Genomic DNA, 26,963 nt, shown 5'->3' with positions numbered 1-26,963 from the left:
GTACTTCGTATATTTTGTAGTCCATTATAAGAGCATCTAAAAAGAAGCAAGAGAATGTATCATCGAATCGGCAGCTTTGCATTATGCGCGATACAAAATATTTCGAAGAAAGAATTATCTCTGTATAATTTATTATATTTATAACTCGTTCCATGTAATAAATAAAAATACGAGACACTCGCAAAAAGAAAAATAAAAATAATTAGAAATATTTAAAATAAATAGAAAAATTTGTAAACCAATAATGCTAAATTTATATATATATATACACACACAAGCATACATACATATGTATGTAACTTTAGCAAAATTTATTACTGATTTACATCTTGATTTACATGTATGTATGTATGTATATTTTTGATTTCTCTCTTTTTTATTTGATCGTACAAACAGAAAATTCTGAAGGAATCCACAATGAAAATTGCGATAAAATCCATAACACCATACAACATTATTTATTTCAATATTTCATTAGTATTCGTACATTCATATCTCACACATAATATTTCGTTAAAATTAACGACAAAGTCTATCGTACGCCACACACCTATACGAGAGAATTAATACATTTTCCATAGTATGCAAAGAATGCACGATGAAAATTAAAAAAAGTCGGCTCAATCGCGCGTCGATATTGATTCTTCTCTACACGTGGCCGGAAGTTGATTTTGTCGCGAAAATCGCGATGTCATAAAATCGACCAAAGTTGTATATTCAGCGCGAGTTACGTATATACATGTATGTATATTTTCTAAACGATATTATCTGACATTTGCGCAACATTTTGCGTGTTCAAAATCATAATCGTCTCGCCGATTCGAAATAAATAATCTTTTTTCTTTCTCGTTACATTGTTCATCGCGATATAGATACGATGGAATCGATCGGATTCAACACATTTACCACACTCACCCACACACACACACACACACACACACACACGCACACACACACACACACACACACACACACACACACACACACACACACACACACACACACACACACACACACACACACACATATACACATACACACACACACACACACACTGGTCACTGTATACACAACGTACATCAATCTTGTCGGTTTTGTTCATTAATTGATTTAACATCCACACATTCAAGCGATGACAAACTCACATGAACGCTCGTTCGATCTACGCCTCTGAATGCGGACGGAGCTCCTTCTCAGATTTTTGTCCTCGTATTTCTCCTCGCGAGAGTTTTCAAAGTATGTTACAACGTAAATTCTCTACTGGCTGCATCACGCGTCTTCCGTGTTTGCTTTTTATTAAATTTATCAAACAAATATTACGCACATTTATTATCTTAACGCTGATGCTTGTAGAAAAGCAATAAACATCTGTGACTTGTATGTATAGTTGTAAAAAGAGTAGGAATACTATAATAAAAGATGAATTTTTTACAAACGTTTGTCTTATGAAAGCTTTAAAAGCTTGTCATTTTGATTCGAAATATTGATAGAACCTACGCGTTGATAAAAAATACAGAATGCTTATTTTTCGAAACGCTAGATATAAAAATTTAATAATTCGCTTCACACTTACAAAACCTCTTCATCGTACGAATAATATTTTCTTTATTTATACAACAGTCTTTTCTCCGTAAGGAAATTCTTCCCTTGTGCAGATTTCGCGGATGCGTGCCTGTCTGGCAATACACAATCATGTATACAATCGGATCTGACGCTTATGAGAATGATAAACGCGTTTAATCAAAGTAGTATTCTATTGACATCCATTTTTATTAAATTACCCTCCAATATCGAAACAACGGATGCACTTTGTGAAATACCAAACACACTGTGTATCGAACTAGGCATTATTTGTTCCTCTCGGTACTGCGTAATCCTAGATATTGTAACCGATAGCTATTTCCTGTTTCCGTTGAAATATTTTTGAATTCAAAAATATTCCTCTCATATACACCCTTCCTCTCCCGAAGCGCGTTTCCTGTTTCGCGCCCTATAATAAAATACGATTTCCCTCTTTGCAATATATCGCGTATCATAAAACACACCCGTATTTTTTTTGTATATAAAATACACAACGCAAAAGAATCGAATCTCTTCTTCTTTCATAAGAAATAACAGATCCTGACAGATACAATATATATAGAATATTCATAATGTTGAAACTTAGTTAATATTTTGACAAAAACACTATAAATCGGAATAAATGAAACAATTAGCATATCAGTTTCATTTATAAGATGAAAAGTTACGTTCCATAAATTTTTCCTTAAAAATGAAACTATTTCTGGATTTGCAAACACGAAGAAGTTTGAATCGCGGGAGAAATAGCTCTGAACTAGAGGAGGAAAACTCCGCCAGCAATTCCTCGCAGCGCGCAGAAACGAGAATATTTGTATTGCTATACTTGTAAATCACAACCAACGGAGTATCAGTTTATCAACTAGATGTGTTGTATATATATATGTATATATATATATATATATATATATATCTTTTTTATTTATTATTTACGTATCTAGAATTGTAACCTTTATATCGAGCGACCAGGCCCGATCACAATGTAAGATTCTCACGTGTCACAGATCGTTTCGCGGCGTTAAAAATGTTATCTGATAAATTATTTTTTTTAACACATGTCCTTTTTATTAAAAAAAAAAATAATAAAAATTTCGTTGGACTTAGAATCAAGGAAGGAGATTAAAATGAGCCGCGAGCCGATTCGCGAAACGTTCACCGAGAATCAAACTGCTGATACGCATGTATATTATAGTGTAATATGCGATATAATATACAATATATAATATAATATAATATCATAAACTATATATATACCCATATGAAATTCCTACCCAAGGCATTCGAAGAGTTCAACGCTACCTTCTGAGGAAAAGAAATGAGAAGAACGAAGACAATGCAAAGAGAAAAAGAAAATCATGATCCACGTTTCCTTTTGTCAAAGTTAAATGCGAATACTTTGGCACTTATTAATATTTTTGCAAAAGTAATAAAAAAATGCTTAATATAAATTCCGCTTTATATTTTATAGAAAAAAATATCAAGATATTATATCAATGTATAACGGCACAAGACAGTCGCAGCCGGTTCTACAATAATAAAAGTTTTCTAATTTATTTATTTATTTAAAAGAATGTTTTTATTTCAAGAGATATTTTTATACGGAATTCTCTAAACTTTACCTCAAAAGAGACATAAAGCTGTAAATTTTATTTAAAAAAAAATTAGTACGAGACGAACACCGACGTTTTGTCAGAGGGAAAAAGTTATATGTACGTTTTACGCAAATGAGATTCATGTAGCAGCTTTGCACAAAATGTAATCCAGCATCTCAACTGTGTAAATTCAAAATACTATCCGTAGCGTTTTACAAGACGTGAGTTACAAGGAAAAAAAATTTTAATACTCATTTAAAATTGATCGAGCGTCATGATATTGGTTCTCTCTCCTTCCATCGCTCCCTCTTCTCTCTCTCTCTCTCTCTCTCTCTTTCTCTCTCTCTCTCTCTTTCTTGGGTAGGAAACAACATTGCATCGGAGAGTATAACTCGAGTAAAGAAATGTTCCCTATCCTAGTAATTAAAAATCTTATATCGTTCGTAGCACGGCTACGAACAAGTTCTCACAACCTTATCACAACCTTATTATAGAGTGCCTTGGTGACGAGATCGAACTATTATCGGGTCCGATCTAATTTTTTTTTTCACCCTACCAATTCAGCATTTAATCCATCGTTTGGCGCGGCACTCGAGGAGATGACGGTTTTTCGCCGCCTGTTCCCTCGTGTTTTTTATCGTTAAAGATACTTTAATTGTATTCTGGTCATATAAATAGTACTTCGCGTATGTTACGTAGGTATGTGTAAGTATACGTGTTATGTATGCGTGTTATGTATACGTGATTCTATACAGGATATCTCGAAATCACCGATACATATTTCATTAACAAGCGACGAAGTCGCAAGACTGGATGGCTCGCTTGGGAGGTTTACTCTCAAAAGTGGCTCTCTCTTTAATAGTGAAAATGTTTCGACAAAAACAATGGAGAACCACTTCCAATTTTGTATTCACCGGAGAATTTTCAAACGAATAAATATACAGTCTGTTTTAATGTTTCCTCAATTGTTGATAAAAACATCAATCTGAAAAATGTATAAATAACACAGACTGTCATTCTATCGTCCCATCGATAAGGAATTATAAGTTATGATACAGAGTTATCGAGATTGCTAAATCGTTGGACACGAAATGACGTACATTCGAGAAAACTTTGAAGAAAAGCCGATTATAAATAACCTGAAGCAGTCTGTCGTTAAAATTGATAGCGGTGATTTTTCAGTAAACCGTGTAGAGACACGTGACGGTGTAAGAGCGCGTCAACATGACAACTGCTGGGAATGATTTAAAGTGTGACTTTAATGATTACACAATTGGCGGTGGTGATCGAGCGCGGTGTCGGAATCACGGAAATTTATGAACCGGTGTTGTTAACGTCGCGCCAAATAACGATCGAGTCCCGAAATGGTGAATTTGTTTCCTTACGCTACACGCTCCGCAAATTGAGATAGATTTATGGCTGAGTAATTAATTATTCACAACCGTAATACTTGTTAACGATCAGTAGAAGTACGTCTCTATCGATCGGGTCTACTTAAAATGTACGCAAGATTATTTCTCCGTTGTCGTTGGTAAGAAAAGCACGTCCCGGTTTTTTCTCCGCCCGACGCGCGTTTACTAAACCTGACAGATAGTTATTATCCGACAGAGATTATTTTCTTTCCCGTCCAAAGTCGGAAACTACAATCGGCGAACGCCGATTATCGCGCGAGGAAAGAAATAAGAGGGTGGCTTCTCGCGAGATCGGCAAAAAACGCGAGTTTCTCCTCGACTTATGACCTCAATTCCGGTCTACGATTCGGTAGCGAGCATTGTATTGAACGTGATAGATCGGGTTATTTTTATACGTTCTCGAGAGTGCTAAATTTAATATCATTAATCATTTTCTAGCGGTTGTAGATTAATCTCTGAAACCGCGGATGAGTTTCGTACGAAGCTGATGAAGCTTCTCCCAATGGTATTCAGGAGGATGGTCGCCGGTCAAAATACACAGAAAGCATAATTTCTTTTATTATTATCCCGTGAAAAGTTCTCCTTCGCAACTTTGCCCTCGAGAACTCTTCAGGGGCGAATTAATGCTGGCCCGGCTGCCAATCTTAATTGCAATGCGCTCTCAGATGAAACTACATCCATTTCATCCTTCAACATCTTCTTGAAGTTCTTGATAAATTTTCGCAAAACTTACGATAAGTGCACATCGTTCTTCTCCGGTTCTTTTAGAGTTTTCATGGCAATCCATTATGCTAGTTGAAGGAAACAGATTTCTATGACGTTTTAGTTTTTGTTTCCAACAATAAATTTACTTTTAAAGTCGCGCAATTTAAGAGTAAAAGTTTTTGTAAATTTTTTACTTAAATGGTATATTAAGAGTCATGTCAAATTTAATAATTTTCGCGCAAACAGAAATCTTCAATTTTTCACTGTCATTCTTGATTATGAAAGAGCGAGAATTAACTTGCACAAAGTATGCTATGTTTGAGCACAATTTGAGCCCCGAGTGAACAGTCATGAGTCATATATTAATCGAGAAGAGAGTATTCACGAAATAAATATTTTTTTAAATTGCCTAATTGAAGTCTGGACGCAGAGATATCGGACAAGACCACTAGTAAATGATCGTAATAGTAAACTTTGGGCAGTTTTAGCACTCGAGGAATTCATTTCACAAAGTTGTGTACCCATGGAACTTTTTAATCAACTTTTGATGCCGTACAATTTTAACCATGTATCAATACTGTTCACCGGAGACTCAACTTCAATAAGAGAAATTAGACATAATTTTTTCTTTTTTTTCCAATATAAATAGTATTGCATTAATAGTTTCTTGGATAAAAAAAATTAAATAATTATCTTTTTCGGCGCATTACTCATTACATGAATAATATTGCTCGCATTAAGATCGATATCTTAATTAAACCCGTAGTTAAAAATAAATTAATGGCGACTTTGTAGGGTTGGTTCGTAAGTTGTCATGAAACGATAATAATTCCAGCAATTTACGATGTGGTAACTTACTTGCTCCGGGTTCTCTCGTTTCGTAACATCGTCTTTGTGATGATTGCGTTGAAGTTTTCACCGCGTAATATAACGAGCTGCGCGGGCGAACAAGCGATCGAGGTAAGCGAGGCGTCAAAATTGCCGTTAATTGCAACGTACGCGCTTCTCCCTGGACGAAGAACTTATTTAACGATTCTCAACTTGGTCGGCAGACAGAGATCCCACGGGTACACAGAATACAGGTACTATTAACCGATCGTCGCAAGATGCCACTTTGCTTGCTGTTGCTCGAACGAGGGATTTGAGAGATCGACCAGTTCGCGAGAATCCTCCACGTCGCCAAATCCTAAAAGCCTCAGCCGATTCGCAGCAATCGCCTGAATGCTCTTCTGTAATCGAGATTGAAGATGGTATATATGAGGGGATTGAGAGCGCTATTGACATAACCGAGCCACGTGATGAAGTACACCATCCGGTCCGATGGACAGCAGGCCGGACAGAACGGCACGATGACGTACATGAGGAAGAATGGCAGCCAGCAGACAACGAAGACACCCATGATGACGCCCAGGGTCCTCGCCGCGCGCCTCTCTTTGGACAACGAAATCCGCTGTCGTTCCTCGATAAACTGATAGACTGTCGAGGTGGCTACGGCACCGCTGGCACCAGCACCGCGTCTGGTGGACGCGGTCGTTCCACGATCGCCGCCTATCGTTACCTCGGTAGGTTCGTCGTCGATCAGCGACGGCTTCGCTTGCAGACGGGGCGTCGAACGCTCGTTGTGATTCGTCTCTGAACTGACCGATTCCTCGGCGTCGTCGGTATCGCGGTGTCTAGTGGACTGCACCGGACCCAGCCTGCTCTGCCGAGCTCGTTCCCGCAGTCTCCTGCGTGTCGCCAGGAAGATCTCCAGATAAACAAGGCTCATCAGTAGCAAGGGTATGAAGAACGAGCCCAGGGAGGAGTAGACGACGTAGCCCTGGCGTCTCGTGAGTTGACAGGGCGTACCCGGTTCCAGTTCTTCTGGCCAGTCGTTCCAGCCGGCTAACGGTGGAGAACTGATAGCACCCGAGAGAATCCACACGCCGGCGATCGTTCCGAGAACTCGCTTGAGGGTGCGCTTCTGAGCATAATTGATCGGATCGGTGATCGCCCAGTAACGGTCCATCGCGATCGCGCAGAGATTGAGGATGCTGGCAGTGCAACAGAGCACATCGCACGTCAACCACAGTTTGCACAGGTGAATGCCGAAGATCCACTTGCCCAGCAGCAGATAGGCTACGTTAAACGGCATCACGAGTATCGCCACTGCGAGGTCGGCCACTGCCAGCGAGACGATAAAGAAATTCTGGACGATCCGTAGCGGCCTGTACGTGAATACGCTCAGGATTACCAGCATGTTGCCGAACACTGTCGCCACTACGAGGAAGCTCAAGGTAAGAGTCGCTATCACGGCCTCCCACGTCGGTAGATTCGAGCCTGTCTCCTCTTCCGGGACGCTGCAGCCTCCCACCTCGTAATCTTCGGACATCGTTCCGCCAGACTCTCCGCTCGAGTTCATGTCGTCCAGGATGTCCTCTGCAAGTCAAATCGTTCATTATGATGCCTTCGTTCCTGGTAAGTCAATTCCTCTCTTTCTCGTTTTTTTTTTTTTTTTTTTTCTTTTTCGTCATCTATTGAACGATATCAACGTTTATAAAGCGCTCTCGCTAATTCTGATATTAAAGCTGTAATATAACGCAATTGCTTTAAATATGCAAAAATTAATTTGGCTCCCGAATACATGAAAACAGTAAATTCAATTCGCGTACAGTTTAAGTAACATTCAATATGCGAAATATAAATTCCGGTAAAATTGCGATTGCACTTTTGGAGTAATATGATCGCGAACTCCAAGCAGCGAAATATCGTTTCAAACGAAAATTAATACAAACTTTATGTTCTTTTTGCGAAAAATTTTTACAGTTGAGGAAATGTATTCCCGCCAATCCAATTCGCTTATATCAACCAAACTTATCGTCGTCATCCTATCGAAAACGTTGATCGAAAAGTTAGATGTCGAATCGCTATAAAGAGATACGTGTATACCTATGTGCGAAAAAGCAATTCAAAAGTTTCGGAAAGATCGCAATTTCTCAGAGATGCCGAATCACTTGTGATTGTGTCAATCAAAAGACGTTTCCAAAAATGTAAAATTTAAGAGAGATGATTAGAGCAAAAATAAAAAATTGCAAAGGCTGTCATTCAATTTAGAAAACAATAACACTTTAAATTTACATATCTCAATCTACATCGTTTGTTCTATAATTCGCTCTCATACAATGGGGAATTTAAACTTTACAGTTAGCGAGTAATTAATGTTCCGTTCAGTTTATTTAAAGTTATAGATTTAGCTAACTGCGTTTAAGCCTCTTTAATTAAAAACGGTTCCGAAACCAAAGTGTTAAGTGATTATCATTATTCACATGGATATTCAATAAAGGCCAGATATTATACAACTGCTTTGAAAACTACTGGGTAAAATTATTAATGTCGTTAATAAATCGTAACGTTAAGCGTGGCGCTTTTTCCCGACGTTATAAATTATCGAGCCGCAGATTGCTGCATATATAATATATATATTCGGCAGAAGGTATTATTTTCTGCACGAGAGCCTGCGAGAAAGGTTCCAAAGCGCGGAAAATGTTTCCATTTTCGTGTGCTCAGCTTTGTCACGCTTTCCTTGGCTTTCGCTGAAAAAAAAAAAACGTTGCCGATAAAAATATAAAGTTTAATGACACGCGCGCGAGAAGAGAAACGGAACGAATGTCCCGTGAGACGTTGAAGTAAGATTTTCCGCATTTTCGCGCGGTTTTCCAAACCATTGAAGACGCCCTTTCGATATCGCATGGTCGGATAAACCATCGCGAATTTTTACAACGAAATTTTTCTTCCTTTTTTTCTTCAAAGAGAGATTACAGTTCCGTGCGACACACATGAAGCGGATTGCGTGGAATGTAACGTTTTTTTTCATGCGTCCTCTTTCATTTCCACGCAATTAACATTTGGAAATTCGAGAAACCATCCCTCGCTCCCTCGAATAACTGCGTTCTGCCACTCGTCATGTCAAAACCGTCGGGTACTTCATCATCCTCGTACTCGGTCTTTCTGCCTCTTTCTCTTTCTCTCCGTTTGTTCCTTTCTCTCTCTTTCTCGGCTCCGTCGCATCGACTAATTTGAAGCACGAGAGAACTGTCGAACTTCAATTATTACACATGTACGCCTACAAGGCAAATATTGATTGACTTAATACCGAAGGGAGTTGAAAGCACCACAAAGTACCGGAAAATACTCTTCAGAGGGGCGTGTCCAAGTAGCCAGTTTGGCGAATCAGTGAACCGCAAAATAATAAAAAAAAAAAAAAAAATGATATCACGCGCGTTGAGAGATATTAATCGTTGAAAAAACCACGGTCATATTACCGCTAAAAGCTCTCGGGAATCGGTTGATGGAATATATCCCGGACCAAAGCTACCGTATCGAGCCGCAGCTATTTGATTAAAGCAATCACGGAACTTCCATAATACGTAACATCGTTTGAGATCTCGACTTTGTTAAGCTTATCCGACCACGCTGAATTCGCCATGTCTCAAGCATATATAATAGAAACGTTCTCCATTCTCGGAAAGGAAGGTTTGATATTTGAATAAAGAGAAGAAGATTGATTTGAAAAATCGACGATATTACGCCCTACTTACTCGCGAGGGTGCACGATTGATTACCTAAATTCACAAGCGCAGGTTATTAATAGTAAATTGCGGTTAACACACAATACAAAGACGTATATCACGCGTTTCAGTCGTCTCGCACGCAAATCTTCATACACAAACACACACGCACATCCTTCTCGCATGCAACGCGTTTATAAACTTTTCAAGAAAATCATACCGCGCGTGTAACATTGAAACTTCTTATAATAATTAATGCGCAAAAATCATTAATCACGCGAATAAGATGGACAGAACAGTACGTACAAATACATGTACTCCGCAACGAAATATATTTTCAGTTGCACCACAGTTAAACCACGTAATTCCGTTCGTAACAACTTATCGGTGAATTTCGCTCGGCTATACATGTTACAAGTTTCTGTAAAAAAAAAGTAGAACAAAGGTGGAGCTCGCACCTCGTCACCGCAACATCGTCCACGAGTGAACACGCGGTCCTAAACAATTTGATTATAACTCCGTCGTCAACGGGTTTCAACTGGATCACAAGCCGAACAGAATCACCATTTAGAAAATTAGAAAATTGTACCAGCGTCGAAATTCTCTCGGAAAACATTGGACGCGAATATATTGTATATATATATATATTTTATTAGAATTTTCAGCCATGTGTTTTATATATATATTATATATATATATAAAGCTCTAAATCTATATCCGTCGTCGTGTATCTACCGCGCCGAACATAAATTGCTGTCCTTAAAATTCTGTGAGGCGTGAATTATAAACGGGGTTGCATACTTTTCGTCAGTATCACGTCACGTAAGATAAATTTCGCGTAATCGATAAATTCTGTTTTACGTGCCTGAATACGATGTAGCTTTACGTGACGCTAGCGACTTTCTTACATGCGCTTTTGCACACGAATCAGAATGGCTAGCGACAATCTCGCATTCTCAAGCGGCACATTACATTATTTCTATCGTGTTTTAGAATCAATTATGCGAATTGTTTCGTCGGAATTGCATTTTCGCACGATGGAAAATTTTATCGAACTAATTCTTTCTTTGAAATGCGCGATTTTCCTGCAATGTAGGACGTTCTAATTTTTTTCTCGCGATACTTTTAATTTTTTCATACGTTAAAAATTATTTTACTTTATAACAATATTAACACCAAATTGTAAACCTTGCGAGAAGGAAAAACATTTAATTTCGAGAGAAGCAGTCTGACTCGTTCATTGTCTAATGTAACTTCACTACAGGATTTTAGTTTGCTTAAGCTTATAATTAGAATATCCCAATTAAAGTACGTCAATTGTAGTGACTCGTAGTTGCTTTCGAGTTTTGATTAGAAAAGTTCTGATCGACTTCTCGATTTAAATGACACTTTGTTTTTTTTATTATATTGTGGTATTATTAAATATATTAAAATATATAATTATTTTGTTAGATATTAAGAATAGAAAGATAGAGATTGTTTAAGTCTGATAAATTATTATGGTGTGCAATTTAGCAGACTTGTCTCTAAATAGAACCAAGCATTAATATAATAAGAAAACAAAGCGTCATTTAAACCGAATTTTAGAATTAAAGTCGATCGGGACTTTCTGTTCTAATCAAAACTTGAAAGCATATATATATATATATATATATATATATATTTATTGTTAGCGTTGAATTTTCAAGGAAATTCATGTGTTTCGCATTCATTTCATCTAACGAAATTTTCTTTAAACCTTCTTTAAATGTGAAGTTTTATATATGTATATGCTTGTGTATAGATCTTGATATTAAAAAAGAAGGTTTCAAAGAAATAAATGCGCAATACATGCATTTCCTTCGCTAACATTCAACGCTAAAACCGTAATTTCCTGTTCTTAATGTTTTCTTCTTAAACCTTAAAGCAAACATAAAATAATGTTGCCTGCAGTAAAGCGATTCCTCATTATTTCGAGTATTGATACGAGTAGATAATGTAATATCTTTCAGCGTTGCTGGGAAGGGCAACGCTGAATTTATGTAATAAATATCGATTGATTTGACGAGTTTAACGTGAGACAATAACAAGAAGATAATACCATTAGAATTACACGCATCGTATTAGCATGCACCGTTCACTTCATTAGTTGATCGAACTCTAACTCGTAATGTTTCGAGTGCAGAGCATTAACAGCGGAATGCCATGCCTCTGTCTCTCGATTGCAATCGATGAGGCGCAATTGGCATGAACGCGAAAGGGCACTTGTCGAATATTCGGAACCTATTTGTTAATCACGAACCGGGTCAACTGGCTTTTAAATCGTTTGCTCAATCATAAAATTATTTTATTCTCGACTCGAGTTACAGCAATAATATCTAAATAATATTTATCATAATGACACGGGAAGTGGAATATGTTTTCCGAATAATTAAAGTCATCATAATTCAAGTGTAGAAATATCTGGTGATAAAGTAGTGCAAAAACAACTTTGAAGTAATGAAGAGAAAATCGACTCGGTCCTTTTTAGTTATACGAAATCACGCTATGGAACGGCCACGCACGATATAACAAAATCACCGTCAATTGTATTCGTTGCAAATCAAATTAAGGTGCAATTGAGGCTTTGGAAGTAAGCCAAAAATTGGAGGAGAGAGTTCCGGCAAAGTACTTTAAAATAATCGAATTTCTACGGCGAAGTCGTGGCCTTAATTCTTTGCCTGCGAATTGTCCGTCGTTAGTTCTTTCGATCGAATGACTTTTCGATTGTTATGCAACCTTTTCTCAACAATGGCAAGGCAACTTACTATCGATTCCAGCGCTATACGCGTCCGGTCGTTCATGCGAAACCGTCAGAGATACATCGGACGTCACATTTTGATCCCCTGCCTCGCTTACGACGATCGATCAGCTGATTTCAGCAAGGATCACGGGTCAAGTCGATCATCGGCTTCCACGGATTACACCGCCTGCAATGAAAAGCACACGAATTATTATATTGTGAAAACTTATCCTAAACTTTGTTACGCGAGATATAAAATTATAATATAATTCGGGAAAAAAATCGGCTTTCGATAAAAACGAACGGAAACCTTCTTCCTCCGACAATCTCCGATAATATCAGAGAAATTGAATTTCCAATAAAATTATAAACCTTAATCCTAATTTATGACGTCCTCTATGTACCATTATGTCAAGCGTCACTGATTTTTACATTACCGCTGGTGTATGTGCATGTGACAAATAAAAATAGAGTAACGTTCGTATCGTAATACTCGCATTGAATGGATGCAATAAAATGGAACGCGTAAATACACGGCAAATGCGCCGCATCGAAAAGTTTGCTTTCATCTTTTTTTCCTTGCCGAAGTGGGTTTTACCACGGTGAGGGTAAATTTAATTCGAGAGTTAACCCAGTTTCAGAAGAATGTGCGCGAGAAGATCTGTACCATATATACATAGATTCGCATTTGTAAAGTGAGATGCTTTACAACAGCGAACTTATAATAACCGTGAAGGCAGATGTGACAAATAATACAAGCCAATCGCATTCAGTGGGAGAGATTGTTTCGCAAGGATGCTGTTTTGCGAATTTCACAATGTAACACAAAGTGATAAAAAGTTTTGTGCGAATCCCGCAAGTAATAAAACCGTCCGCAACCTTGTATATAGCCTTGTGTATGGCGGAAGGAAGGAAGCTTTTCGGGAATTCGAGTGTTGTAAATTAAGCAGGGAAAATTATTTTAGGGAACAATGTGTATAAAAGGACACGTTGCAAAAATATATTTGAGTTTTTTAATTTCGAATTAAACGCATTCGTTGAGTTCGCCAGCGTACTCGCCGGAAAACATTATTCATTTATTCACCGGCGCTTTTACAATATAAAAATAATAACAAGTCTAATATTCAAATAAATAAAAATTTTGTTTTCAGAAATAATAAGCAAGATTCATGCACAATTTATTATCTTGCCAGTACTAATGAGTCTTTACACTAACAGCGCTATAATCGCGAGTAATGCAAAAAAAAGATCAAGCGAAATGTGTACATTTTTATTTCTTTATTAAAGTAATAGCGTTGCATGTAATCATTATTCGCGATGTTATTTAGAGAGGAAAATGCTTGCATTCGGCGAAAAACGTAGGGATACACTCTGTGCACTTTTCTATGCATGAACAATAGTTGCCTTAAGCGTTTAAGAAGTTAAATCGACGTTGTAGCACGTTCCACGTACATGTATTTCGCCTGCAACAAACTTTGAGAAATGTTCGATTTTCTGAAAAGAGAAGAAACGTCTACGCATCTGAGGATCGAGAAAACAAAGAGAGAGAGAGATTTAAATCATACAACACGGGATGGCACTGTCACTAGCAAGTTTCTGTTGAGAAATGAAATTTTGATCCTAAAACTCGACAAAGTAGAAACGCACTTATAACAGATGTCGAATATCCTTGAAAAAAGTACGGTGGTGTATAGCTGAGAGATATAAAATATATCGCATAAAGTATTATTTAATAAAAGTCTAGAATACGCCTTGAGTGAGATTTAAATTTAATTCGTGACACAGCCTATTCTTCGTAAAAAGTATTATACTTAATTTTAAAAAATTCCTTGACACGAAAAAGGGGAGAGAAATAGAAAAACTTGCGAAAGAGGGAAAACGTTGAGATAGGAGAATCGTAATGAAGAAATATCAAAAAACATAAGAAAGAAAAATAAATGGCTAAAAAGAATATAATGTATTGCAAAAAGTACGCGAGAGCACGAGAAGGTGTTTCTTGAAAAGTATATATGTGCATTGTTCCCGTCGTAAATTCATCTTCTATTTATTATTCCAGTAGTACCTCACATTCACTATTCACCGAACTGGTATATCGATTCCTACGGGATTCACTTCTCAGTCAAATTTCATCGTAAATGTACACAAGAGATCGCGAACGATGACGATTGACCTGCCCGAAATTTATTATACCCAACATTTTCACGAAACAATCGTCTTCGGCTGTCCATAAAAATGCGGTGTCTACAACTTTATCACTAAATGAAAAAAATAAATAAATGATTATATTGTTAAAAAGGGCAAATTTTAATGTTAATTTCATTTTGGAACAAGTCAAGTACTTTGCTATTACCTCTAAATAGCCAATTCTCGGCTATTCCGGCTTTAAACCAGGTATTCTAATCGTTTCACTTTACACGGCATGCCAGTTTGATAGAGTAGTTGTAATCTGATAACTGTTACGCCTTAATCACTTCATTATCTGACATGCACAACCTACAATAGACAGGTTTAATTTTGATAAATTCACTCCGTCTTCTTTCGTTGTAATAATATTATAATATTAATTACGGTATTTCTCTTTTAGAAATAATTTAATTTTGTCACAAAAATTTCAATTCAAAAAATTGAAAAATGTTCATCTATATAAATGGAGCGTATATATGTATATTGTATATTCCTAGGAAGTTCACCGTACGACCATTGTAATATGTAAACGTTATCGGATTTATTTCGCATTTTACGAAACGAATTGTAAGCAACAAGAAAAAGAACGAAATATTATTTCGTACCATGTTTACATATAACCGTACTCTATCGCATGCACTTCCCTTGCCGGATTTCGCTGATGGATCCCTCTTGTAAAGAAATTGCTGTTCACTCTAAGGAAGCTTATTTCGCTATCTTTTCTATACAAAGATTGTAACGGCATAAGCAGCTGCTGCTTGAAAGCCTCGTAGTTTTCATAAATTTAAATTCTGAACAGATATGTAAGCCGAATTGAGCGTCCAATTGAGAGAGATGCCACGGATATTTTTTCGTGTATATATATACAATACACACACACACTGTTTCTCAACATTTTAGCCAACGGAAGTTTCTACGAAACTTGAAGTTGTGGGCGAAAATTTCATCTTGTCGGTTTAACTTTTCCCACAATTATAGTAGTAAATACTCGCATATTAAATGAGGCTTTTGAGGGTAACGTTATACGCGCGATACTAATATTTTTATTGAATATTCTCCTTCAGTTACGCCAAGATTTATCGTGAAACGCGTTCTTAGAATAACCAAGTTTCTTTCGCGTTTTTCTTTCAAATAGCCGGGATCTATTTTAATAATTCGTCGCTAGGCCTCGACTTTTTTCATGTTCGAGATTATATCAATATTTAAAATTTCATTCTTTGACCTGTGGTCTAAAATTATATATATGCAAATATCCTGGCTGAATTGGACTGCTTATTGTGTTCAAAATATAAGCTTCGACACAAGTGAATTTGAGATGAGAAATATAATAAATACAAAAAAAAAGGGAAAAAACATTATATGAGGCAAATTAAATTTTCATATGGAAAGAGCAAAAAAGAAATAATAATAATAATAATACGATATTTTTTATAATATAACTGGGGATTCTTTCGTATTGCAATATGCAATTTTCCTATTATAGGAACTGGAAACGTGTCCCATAAAAGAGAGAGAGAAGAGGCCAGTGGCTTCATAAAATGAGAACAATCAACAAGAAGAGAAAAAGAAATTCTCGTTTCGATACATTTCTTAGTTCTCTTTCTTTCTCAGTTTTATCACGTTTACAGTAATAAAAGATGCACCGCAAGCAAACGCATTGTACGAACTTCTTTCGCATTATTATCTTTAGCTATTCGCATCTACGACTGCTATCAACCCCCTTTTACATGCTGATGATATCTATAAAGATACAGTTGTTGCAAACACAGCGTTTAATGTTACCGTGAAAATTCCATACAACGTACAAACTATAAATGTGTTTCCACATTTTGGGTTTACATAACTTTCAGTTAATTGCGTGTTAACTTTATCGATGCGGCTTACGCTTTATAGATTAACTGGCTGTTTAACACGTTTCAATGCCGCAAGAGTTTCCAACGACCAGCTAATGCAGGTATTCACTTATAATGTATATATATCTACATGATTGTATACATACATATATATTTAATTTATATACAGTATTAATTATGAAAATGTATAATCGAAATGTTTGAGATTAGGTACTTCTTCTAATATATTAATTTATATGAATTTTGAATATACATTAATAAGACAATGAAAATACATATAAATATATATTATAATACAAGAATTGAAGATATTCTATTTCCAATTGTGTTTATATGTGTATGTGTGTGGAGAGAGGAGGGAAGGTATGTGTGTAACAGACTTTGCTTACATTAATTAGATTGCGGACTAAAACTTGGCATAAATTTCAACAAAATTACGAAGCGGTAAAGGGTAGTAAATGCCAGCCTTCGAGAGCAATGTTTTCGCGAAAATACCCGACAGTTGTTGGAACACGGACCAAATAGTTTCCACCGAGTAAATTTTCCGGTAAATCACATGCAACTTTTGCTGATACGCATAGATGTTATTTAACGAAACTTCTATTATCCTCTTCCTCTCTCTCCCTCTCTCTATTTATTTATATACATACACATATATTCTCTTCTATATAATTTAATCACGCTTGAGAACGTAACGTGAAATCATATTTTTTCGAAGAAACATTTTCCATTAACATGTTTAAGAGACAAAGATAGAACGTAAAGGTGCCGACAAATTAAGCGAGCAATTAGGATCCCTCGCCAATCGCTGATATCGAAGAAGAGACACCGCAAAGTGCCCTGTCAAAGACCAATCCGAGGTCCATTATCACAATGGACAGGCTAAAGATTCGATTGACACATAGCCTATATAAAGAATCAAGTGACGGATATTCGATACTGTGAAAGTTTTTTTTTTCAAAGAGCTGTCGTTACATTAAATGTCTTTGAATGTCTTTCACTGACGAATAATATATGCGATGTATTTATGTTACTACGTTGAAAATTGAATATTACGCACACTTCAATATTTATGGAAAATTTAAAAATCTTGACTATTGAAAATGAGCCGTATATTATTGTTTGCGCACACAAGTTTGAGCGTTATTTGATATACCTATAATAATGATTGAAAGTGTAATCGACCGAATAAACTTATACCTATACTTTGCTGGCTGAAATTTTTAGTTATGCATTTCTTACTCCAATCTTTCACATCTCTGATTCATTTCAGTCAAGAATTTGTTTTAAAGATGTAATATTTCTCGATAAAAATATTGCTATAAAAAGTTTATTTTCCTTTTCATGTCAGAAGTTAATGGAAGTTATTATGAATTTATTATTTATTCCTAAAAATCAAAGGAAAAAAATTAAACTACGCAATTTATTTTACAATATAATTATTCGTTTTTTCGCAGTAAATTGATAGTCACATTTCAGCTTCTTTACAGCCAACGAATTTCAATTAAATATTATTATCATAATGTTCTTTCATTAATATCCGTTGCAAAATTGAAAAAAAATGGCACGCTGACATTTATCGAGTGATCGTATTTACAACGAAAATATGTAATGTCATTTCGAAAGTGCGGGATGGAATACGTGAGACATCTCAATTTAGTATGATATAATTCTATTCGGTATATTAATACATAGCAATATTTAAATTAAGTTCATTTTAATATAGAACGGTACATAGAAATCCGCACATAGAGAAAGAAATCACAAGTTTTTTCTTTACTGCAATTCAGCCCTTGACATTTTCATGTTGCGATGGAAAATGAAAGCTTAAACGATGTGAATGCAATTTAAAGTTGCCCAAGAGTTACACAAAATCAACTTTTTCTAATTTTATTTTTTACACCAAGTCACTCAGTTGAATATCTCGCTACGTATTTATCGATCTCTTTCGTACATCGTATGTGAATTTTGTGAACTCTTACGTATGAGTTTCTACTAAACTCTTGACTGAAGCGTCGATTGGTATTAATGAGAATAACGAATATACACTTTATAGGTAATAACAAGAAAAGCTCATGGTAGAGGAGATAAAGCTGTTAATATCGAGAGAAATACATGCTTATTAGTTCATCCATCATCGCATCATGCACGGTAATTTTCATTTATCAACGATACTGACCGATACACGTACTAGAAGATTATTCCGCGCAGAAGAGATACCCCACGAGATACGATAAACAAACTTGCTTCCGGTCAATCTATTACTGCTGTCCTATATATTGCGTACCTTCAGTAATTTAAAGGAACATCATCTACTCGATCGCGATATCCAGTTCTCTCGCAAGTATGGATACCGAAAAAAGTGCAAAATAATCAAAATAAAAACTTATAAAAAAATTCAGTGTTTTAGTCATTTAATTCAGATAAGGAGAATGTAATCTTGATTCCTTAACGCTGCAATTTCTGTAACTTTTCTTCTACAAAAGTATTAAATTTCTGGCACGCGAATAAACAAATAAATGGAAAATTTAATGGACTTTATGGCATATATTTTTGCCGAATAAAAAAATACATTTAGATATTCAGATTAAATTATATGGTTGTTCGTTAATAAAACTCTCATTAAAAGGATTTTGATATTTTACAAAATTATTCCATTGCGTGTCGATAAATAGGTTATTTATAGCTGGCGGACATACAGATATTTCAAATGAAATTTCTGATTATTTTTTTTTTAGATTATATAAATTTAATTTCGCAGAAACAATGTCCTCACAATCTGAGTTATCTACTTTGAATGAGATGAGATTCGCAGAGATTTATTTCCCGTTTATAAGACTGGTTGTAATTTTCCTTTCAATCTCGAGAAAGAACATGACAGAGATATCTTGCGATCGCGATACAATCATCGGCGCGATTTCTCGATCGAAAACGATTCCCCGATATCCGCGAGACATCGGAGCGATTTTAAAAAACGACTCGCCGAGCGATATTTACGCGTCTCCGACGGGTGCTCCTACACGATCAGTTATTTATAAAACCATTCACGATAATCAATAACCTATGCCTCTTTCCTGTGCGGCGAAAATTCACTAACGTGCCAGCGCACGTCGGCATCTCTGTCGCCATAGATGCGCGCTTCGTCATTGTAATGGACCTAAAAAACCACCGCAATCGAATTACAGCATATATCGAGGGACGGATATCTCGATCGCGCGTAAATAAATCCTGCACAAGAGTAGAGACAATTAATTGAACGTATGCGCGCGCGTGTTCGTACACATGTACACCGCCTACGCAAGTATTTGTAAACAATCGTAAATAACGTTGCTTGCGAGGAGAAAAAAAATTGCATGATTTATAGTAACAAGTATTTCACAGAAAGGTTTAAGCGAGATAAAGAAGATCATCTAAGATAAAGGAGGGATTTGTTTCCGAGAACAAATGCAACCAAGTCGAAACTAATTTAAATTTTCAATTATTCTTCGTAGATTAATTAGTTAACTGTTGTAATCAATAATTTAGAGGGATAAAAGATAAATTGTATATAAAGTGTATACTATGGATAACGATAATAATATAAATATCAGTATCATAAAATTCTGTGTAAAAATGTCAAAAGTTAAACCTTGCAAATTCATTACGGTTACACTAAAAATATAGAGATACATTTTATTATAAATTTCATATATTTGAAATATTCTCCGATTTATTTAAACTATAATTTTTTTGAGAAATCAAAATGTGTGTATTTTAGCAATTACTATATATTCCCTTATAAGATTAAAATATGCAACGTTTAAACGATATAACGTATGTTGCAATAATAAGCAGAACTACTACATAAATGTTTAAATGTTGAAAAGAAAATATAACAAAATATAACTGAAACAATCGCTTATATAATATGAATAAATTGCAACAGCTTTTTCGCAAGAAATAAATTCACAATATCTCTTGTGACAGTTTTTCTTGTACTAAAAGTTACTTTTTATTTGACATAGCACGCTTCATCTCCCGATTTCTCTCTCACGTGAAAACATTGACAAATATTTGAATATCATATGGCCGATACTATAGACCAGTGTCTGGCTGAAGATACGCTTTAACCACTTTTCTGCCGAGGAACATTTTAGCACGATAACCGTCGCGTAAAAACTCTCGCGAGGCGCGTAATGTTTTTCGCACCCCCTCGAGTGTACGCTCGAAACACGCGTACTCCCCCAACATTTACCGAATCATACGGCCGCTTTGACAATCGCGCGATGTGACAGAATAGATTTACGATGAAAAATTTGATTCAATCATGATCCGAAAGGGATTCAACTTCCGGCGGCAAACAGTAAATCATCTCACGTTTGTCAAAAAGAAAAGGATGTCTATAAGCTAAAAGAAATTCCGGGAATTCTTGTATCGAATTGCGATTCAAGATGCAGATTCCATGAACTTATTGCAAAGAGCTTGAAGCTTAAAGGAAATTGAAGTCAATCGTGTGACATTTCTCTAGGGAGAGAGAGAGAGAGAGAGAGAGAGAGAGAGAAAGAGAGAGAGAGAGAGAGCAACGTGAAGCAATCATTCTCTTTGTATCTCTCTCTCTCTCTCTCTCTCTCTCTAGCAACGAAGTAGATATATTATTTATGAAGTCGCGGATACGCACTGCCGAGGACGAGATCGTAACAACCCCCGGGGAAATAATGGAGCAAATTACGAAGAAACGAGGACCCATTTTCCCTCGTTACCTACCTACCTACCCTGAACAGCCTCTCGTACTACGAACAAGAGATCGGGCGAAAGTTCGCGGCGAAACTCGCGGGAATACGCGTCCCAGAATGCGATACGTGTTCTATTTCGCGACGCAAACAGTTCCTCGAGATCGATGACGAGGAATATCGAAAATCCTAGCGAGAATTCCGCCGGGAGAAAGAGGACGTGAGACACCTCGAAACTTTGGTAGAGCACGCATCATGGAAGATGTTCGCGTTCCTCGCTCTCGTTTATTACGGTCACCGTGCGCAATTCTCCCTCGACAACGTTACCAAGAACCTTCTCAGGAGAAAATTCTCTCTTCACATATATATATATATATATATATATATATATATATATATATATATAATCTCGTGTAAAAATAATACAATGTGCACCCCGATGGCAATGCAATCGCCGTTCCGATTCCGCGCACGAGACCCCGCACGAGAGCGAGTCCTCGCGAGAAGCCACGGTTCATCGCGACGGCCTCTTACTCGGAGGCTGACGCCTCCGCTCTCGCTGAAGTAGATAATTTCTTTCTCTCTCGCGTACCTGAGATCGGTCGATCGGTGGCGCAGGGCGCGGCGGCATCATCCCGTCGCAGCGCGGCGCCGTTCGACGAGCACTGAGCAGCTATTCTGCGCCAACCCGGTTGCGTCGACGTCGAAAAGAGACGCGCGTGCTCTCTCTCTCTCTATCTCTCTCTGCCTCTCTCTGTCTTTCCGCCACCCCTTCGTTATCCCCGCGCCGCGCGGCGTCGTGCCCTCTTTCTCTCGCTGTTCGCAGCCTCCCTTGGTCCTACTCCCTTCTGCTCCCGATGCTCTCCCACGCTTCCCCCGCGACGACTGACGACGCCGCCATCCCTGCTCCTCGTTTGAGCGCTTTGCCGCTCTTGGCCGCTCTGCGCAAGCCTCCCTTGAATCACTCCGAGAAGCTCTCTCTTGCTCTCCGCGGGGTGGGTGGGAGGAAGGGAGGAAGGGAGATCCGGCGGAAAGGGTAAAAACGAGATAGTTAAAGAGACCAGCACACGTCGAAGAGGATGCTGCGCTCGCAAAAGGGTGGAATAAAAGAAGGGGGTGGCGTTTTGTAAAATACGCCGCGTGCGCCGCTCCTGCTTGACACCTGTCTCTTTCTCTTTTCTTTTTTTCATCTCCTTTCTTCTCTTTCTCTTCCTCTTTTGTCGCGCGATATCATTCCACCGATGCAGAAACTTCTTGTCGGATGTCGTTAACCTCGCGCCTGCTCGTCCGATCGTTTTTTTTTTTTTCCCTTTCCTTCAGCGGCTCGCGTTTTATTCGTCGATTTTGTTGCGGCCGCGGTTTATTGTTAAACAACGGTATCGCAGAACGTTGATATCATTCGGTAACGTTACTCGGAAACGCGCGCGATATCGTTCTTCACGATGAAGCTGCATTGAGCTTTCTTATCGGGACTTTAATTACTCGGTGTAGCAGACACAGAGTGTACCTACGTAAATAAAGATGCATTATCTTTATTGCGAAGTATGCAAATGATGTAAGATCGTGCTAGAAGTAAGATTAATTTATACGAAGCTTCTGGTCACTTTAAAGTAGATTTATCATAAATGAAAGTTTAATTAGACGCTCTTCTCTCTTTCGCGACTTTTTAATAGTCAACATTGAGATTAAATATTCCTGTGTAGCTAATATTTAAATTAAAATACTGTGTTGAAATAAAACCTGTTTCAAATTAGCCTATATTGTATGTAGTACCATTTGCACTACGGTAATATTTTTAATTTTATTATAAATGATACAAGAACTATTTTGTGCCCTCAAGAACTTTCTGATTACTGTATTTATATTTAAAAGTGATTCATATCGCTATATTAAATATGCTATGTAAAAATTCAGACTATTTCTCGCAGGAAATTTGTATCTTTATAAGACATTTTTCCAAAGAGATAAAAACGAACAGAAAATAAATATTATTTTTTAATACAGTATCATAAAAAAAATATATGAGATTTATATTCCAAGTTTAAAATAGGATATAGAATTATCTTATGTCTTTATATCGTTATATCTTATGTCTTTGGTCTCAATATATATGGCTTGTGTAAAGCTGACAATCTTCATTACCTAACAGATATCGTGTAATATAGACAAATCGATACAGACTAAGTAAACTATCGAAGGTATTCAAATGCTGCAATATCAATCGAGACAGATCGCCGACAATAACGAATAGATAGTTCCGCGCATACAATACGTTTGATATGTATGTATAATGAGAAGGATGCTCTCTATATATAACCGCATATTAGCATACGAAATATATTACCATGTTATATGATTTATAATCTATCCTAAATTCATTGAAAACTCCCATGTGTACATAATACGTTACTTGCATTACATACATACACACACACACACACACACACATATATTCGATATTTTTCAGGGTTTCATATTTTTGCCTCACCCTGTATGCATGTATGTACAATATATATATATATATATATAAATATATATATATATGTGTGGGGTGTATCGTAATTATTAGATATCCTTTATGTAAGCGGATTCTCTGCCCAAATTGGAGACGATTTTTCTTCAGCGAAAATGTTGAGCATCAATCATTTTCGAGCGATTGAAAAAGAAGTTTTTTAAACTCTAAATTTTGTGGATTTAAAAGATTAACACAATTTACATTCTTCAGTTAATTTTACATTGAAGTACTTTAATAAAATTTTAATTTAAGAGTTAGTTGCAGAGATATATAATAGTAAAAATTAGAAGTTTCCAAAAAAATGATGACTCCTCTTTCAACATTTTCGCTGAGGAAAAATCGTCTTTAAATTGATCAGAGAATTCGCCTACATAAAGGATATCTGGTATGTACATCCGATATATATACAGGATGAGGAAAAGTATGGAAACTCTGAAAAATCTCGAAAAATATAAGTTTTACAAAAAAAGAATCTAAGGCAAAATCGAGGAAGGATCCGGCCATCTAAGAAAAGATTTATTCATTTTTTTCATTTATTTCATATTTTATATTAAAATATGAATCATGACCAACTTTAAGATATCTCAGGAAATTCTTAATTGAAAGATGTTTTATTATAGTGTTTTGAAAAGCTCTCGAGATAACTTATAAGAATATGCAATTAAAAATATGTTCCATTTAAAAAATTGAAGGTGACTTTCATGTGACTTTCAAGCGACTATTTAAGGTCAAATCAATGACCATCTTATGTCCTTCTCGAAACCATACAACTTTTGTCTGACATATTTTTCTGTAAAGCTTATATTTTTCGAAATTTTTCAGAATTTCCATACTTTTTTTCTCACCCGTGTATACACACACACATATATATATATATATATATATATATATATATATATATATATTTCTTTTTTTAATAATAAAAATGTGTATACATTTGTATTATATCGAGAAGTCTGTTTTCTGTAATCGACAAAAATATTGCGGCTCGTTTACCTTAAAATCATCGTTTAATTTATTCACTGTACAAAAAGTAAATCTGATTAAAAGTATTTCTCGGATATTTCTGAGACACTTATATAATAATACCGATGAAAGCTGCTGGGTCAGACAATATACTATATTCTCGCAAAATGCTGTCCATTGGCCATTAGTGTGAGTCTGTTAATAAATAAATATAAGCTAACGAAGGTTTGCGTGCAAATTTATTCAAGAATTATAATATGTTTACAGAAGAACGTGGTTGAAGGGATTTTATCGAGCTCGGGCAACGTTGCTGAAGTACTTCTATTGTATATTTTATCTGTGAGCTTTCATTCAGCGTGTGTAAGCTGCTTGCGACAAAGGGGATCCTAAAGAAGATTATTTATAAATTAAGTATAGAAACAGAAAAGAGAATAGCTTTTTCTCCATTATTTACTCAATCAGTTTTCTAATAGATCTCTTCATGACCAGACTTATTGATAAACAATTTTTATTCTTCGCGTACAGAACAAATTCGCACTTTTCTGTCCACACTGTAAAAAAATTACAAATATTACTGTGAGTAATATTGGGACCATCCACTAAATATTGTATATTTACATACATCAGAGTGAATTTATACCTCGTAGATAAAATTATGATCTCATATGGTAAGCAGTTTGCACAAGTAAATTTAAATGTTAAAGTAGATTCCTAGAAATATAAATTTTATTTCATATATAATAGTGTATAAATATATGCATTAAAATATATCGTATCGCAAACGTTAAATTGTCTGACTAAGAGTTCTTACTTAATTTGAAATATGCTGCAACATAAATGAGCTAAATGAGTTATGTATAATTGTAAATTTATAATTTTTTCTTTTATTTGTACAATATACATATACTTATGTAAAAATGCAGCTATAATATGTTTAATATGAAATTATTATATGTGTTGTGTAATATATTATCATATATAACGTTACAAAAAAATTGTAGACATAAAATTTATAAATCATACTTTTAATCTTGTAATTTTTCGTCAAATTAAAAAATTATTTACACGATGAAGAATAAAAAGTAATTTTTGTAAATTTTGTGAACATGAATTTTTACGTTTCCATTATTAATAGTGTAATTGTTACTTATTAATTTGTGTAATTTTGCATACTTTTTTGCGGTGTATTTTACAAACACTGATTTTCTAATTAGATAATGTCTCGCGTTGGATATTATCGAAACACTCTATAAGACTATTGTGATGTTATCAACATTTTTGATAAAATAATCAAGAATTACAAGAAAAGATAGATATAAAAGATTATTATCCAAAAAGAAGAATAATATTTTTATTTCGTATATGTTTGACAATTTTGTGTAATTTATTATATATATATGTATAAATATTAATTTGTTATGGTTTGTACGATATCACTTATATTTATTATATAAGAGTGCGTGTTATCAGTTTACATACGGAAGATATAAGCCTTAAATGTATCGAAAAAAATGTATAAAATCTAAAAAAACGTTCTTACCTAGAAACTACTTAAGTTTTCTATCTTCCATTTTTCACCACTGTCTAATAATTTTCCCATGAGAAAACTCCTGTTTCCATGTAAACGAGGATCATAAATGAGCGAAATTTGTTTGCGGCCGGAAGAATGTAGTATCGTCAAAGTAATCACTTTGTAAGAACAAAGTTTCACCTGAGTACCTATCGTCGATCTCGAAAGAGTATAAAAAGTAAACAAGCTTTAAATAAATCACTGCGTGTATTGCATTAATATACATCTATTATTATATATATATATATTTTTACACACACAAGTATTATAATAATATATATATATGATCTATCACGTTATGCATGATGTAATAACACGTGTTGTAAATCCTATAAGAAAGATAAGACAAGACGAATAGCAAACTATATTTCTATTACGAGTCTTTCAAGCGCGATAAATCTTTTCGTATCTTGATTAAAATCACTTTGGACTTCTTGTGATGATTAGTAATACTCCATTAATTGACGTCACTTGACACTTTATACGAAAAAAAACCACGGCACATTTTAATCGTTACACATATGTAAATATCGCCTTGTCGTACAATAATCAATCGGTTATCGGATATAAA

General features: G+C 35.7%; 2 protein-coding genes and 1 long non-coding RNA gene across 5 annotated transcripts in view; all 3 read right to left on the bottom strand.

Annotated features, from left to right (window-relative positions):
• Ir25a (ionotropic receptor 25a) overlaps positions 1-22,728 on the bottom strand; it is a 39,497-nt gene extending 16,769 nt beyond the window's left edge. The window contains exons 1-2 of one of the 2 annotated variants that reach the window (XM_072897109.1): positions 21,934-22,728; positions 12,621-12,782 (exon numbers count right to left, since the gene is read on the bottom strand). The gene's annotated coding sequence lies outside the window, so the exon portion shown is untranslated. The remainder of the gene's footprint in view (positions 1-12,620; positions 12,783-21,933) is intronic. The other variant, XM_072897111.1, reaches the window with a different exon arrangement.
• Oct-tyrr (Octopamine-Tyramine receptor) lies at positions 436-11,401 on the bottom strand. Its single transcript, XM_072897122.1, has one exon. It carries the CDS (start codon positions 7,686-7,688, stop codon positions 6,483-6,485), a length of 1,206 nt encoding a protein of 401 aa, XP_072753223.1. The 5' UTR covers positions 7,689-11,401; the 3' UTR covers positions 436-6,482.
• Positions 22,729-24,849: 2,121 nt separating the features above from the next.
• LOC140668261 (uncharacterized) lies at positions 24,850-26,955 on the bottom strand. Of its 2 annotated transcripts, none has more exons than XR_012047146.1 (3): positions 26,363-26,955; positions 25,445-25,533; positions 24,850-25,373 (listed from the first exon to the last, which is right to left on the bottom strand). It is a non-coding gene; the product is annotated as an uncharacterized lncRNA (long non-coding RNA). The 2 variants fall into 2 exon arrangements; XR_012047147.1 differs by having other exon boundaries at positions 25,463-25,533.
• Positions 26,956-26,963: the final 8 nt, after the last annotated feature.

The sequence above is a fragment of the Anoplolepis gracilipes genome, chromosome 7 (assembly GCF_047496725.1).
Source record: "Anoplolepis gracilipes chromosome 7, ASM4749672v1, whole genome shotgun sequence".
NCBI classification, from domain to species: domain Eukaryota; kingdom Metazoa; phylum Arthropoda; class Insecta; order Hymenoptera; family Formicidae; genus Anoplolepis; species Anoplolepis gracilipes.
The sequence above is the reverse complement of the archived record's forward strand: the minus strand, read 5'-3'. Positions and strand labels throughout refer to the sequence as shown.

Excerpts from the sequence above, each read along its gene's own strand:
- Oct-tyrr (XM_072897122.1), bottom strand. The coding sequence starts at position 7,688 with ATGAACTCGAGCGGAGAGTCTGGCGGAACGATGTCCGAAGATTACGAG.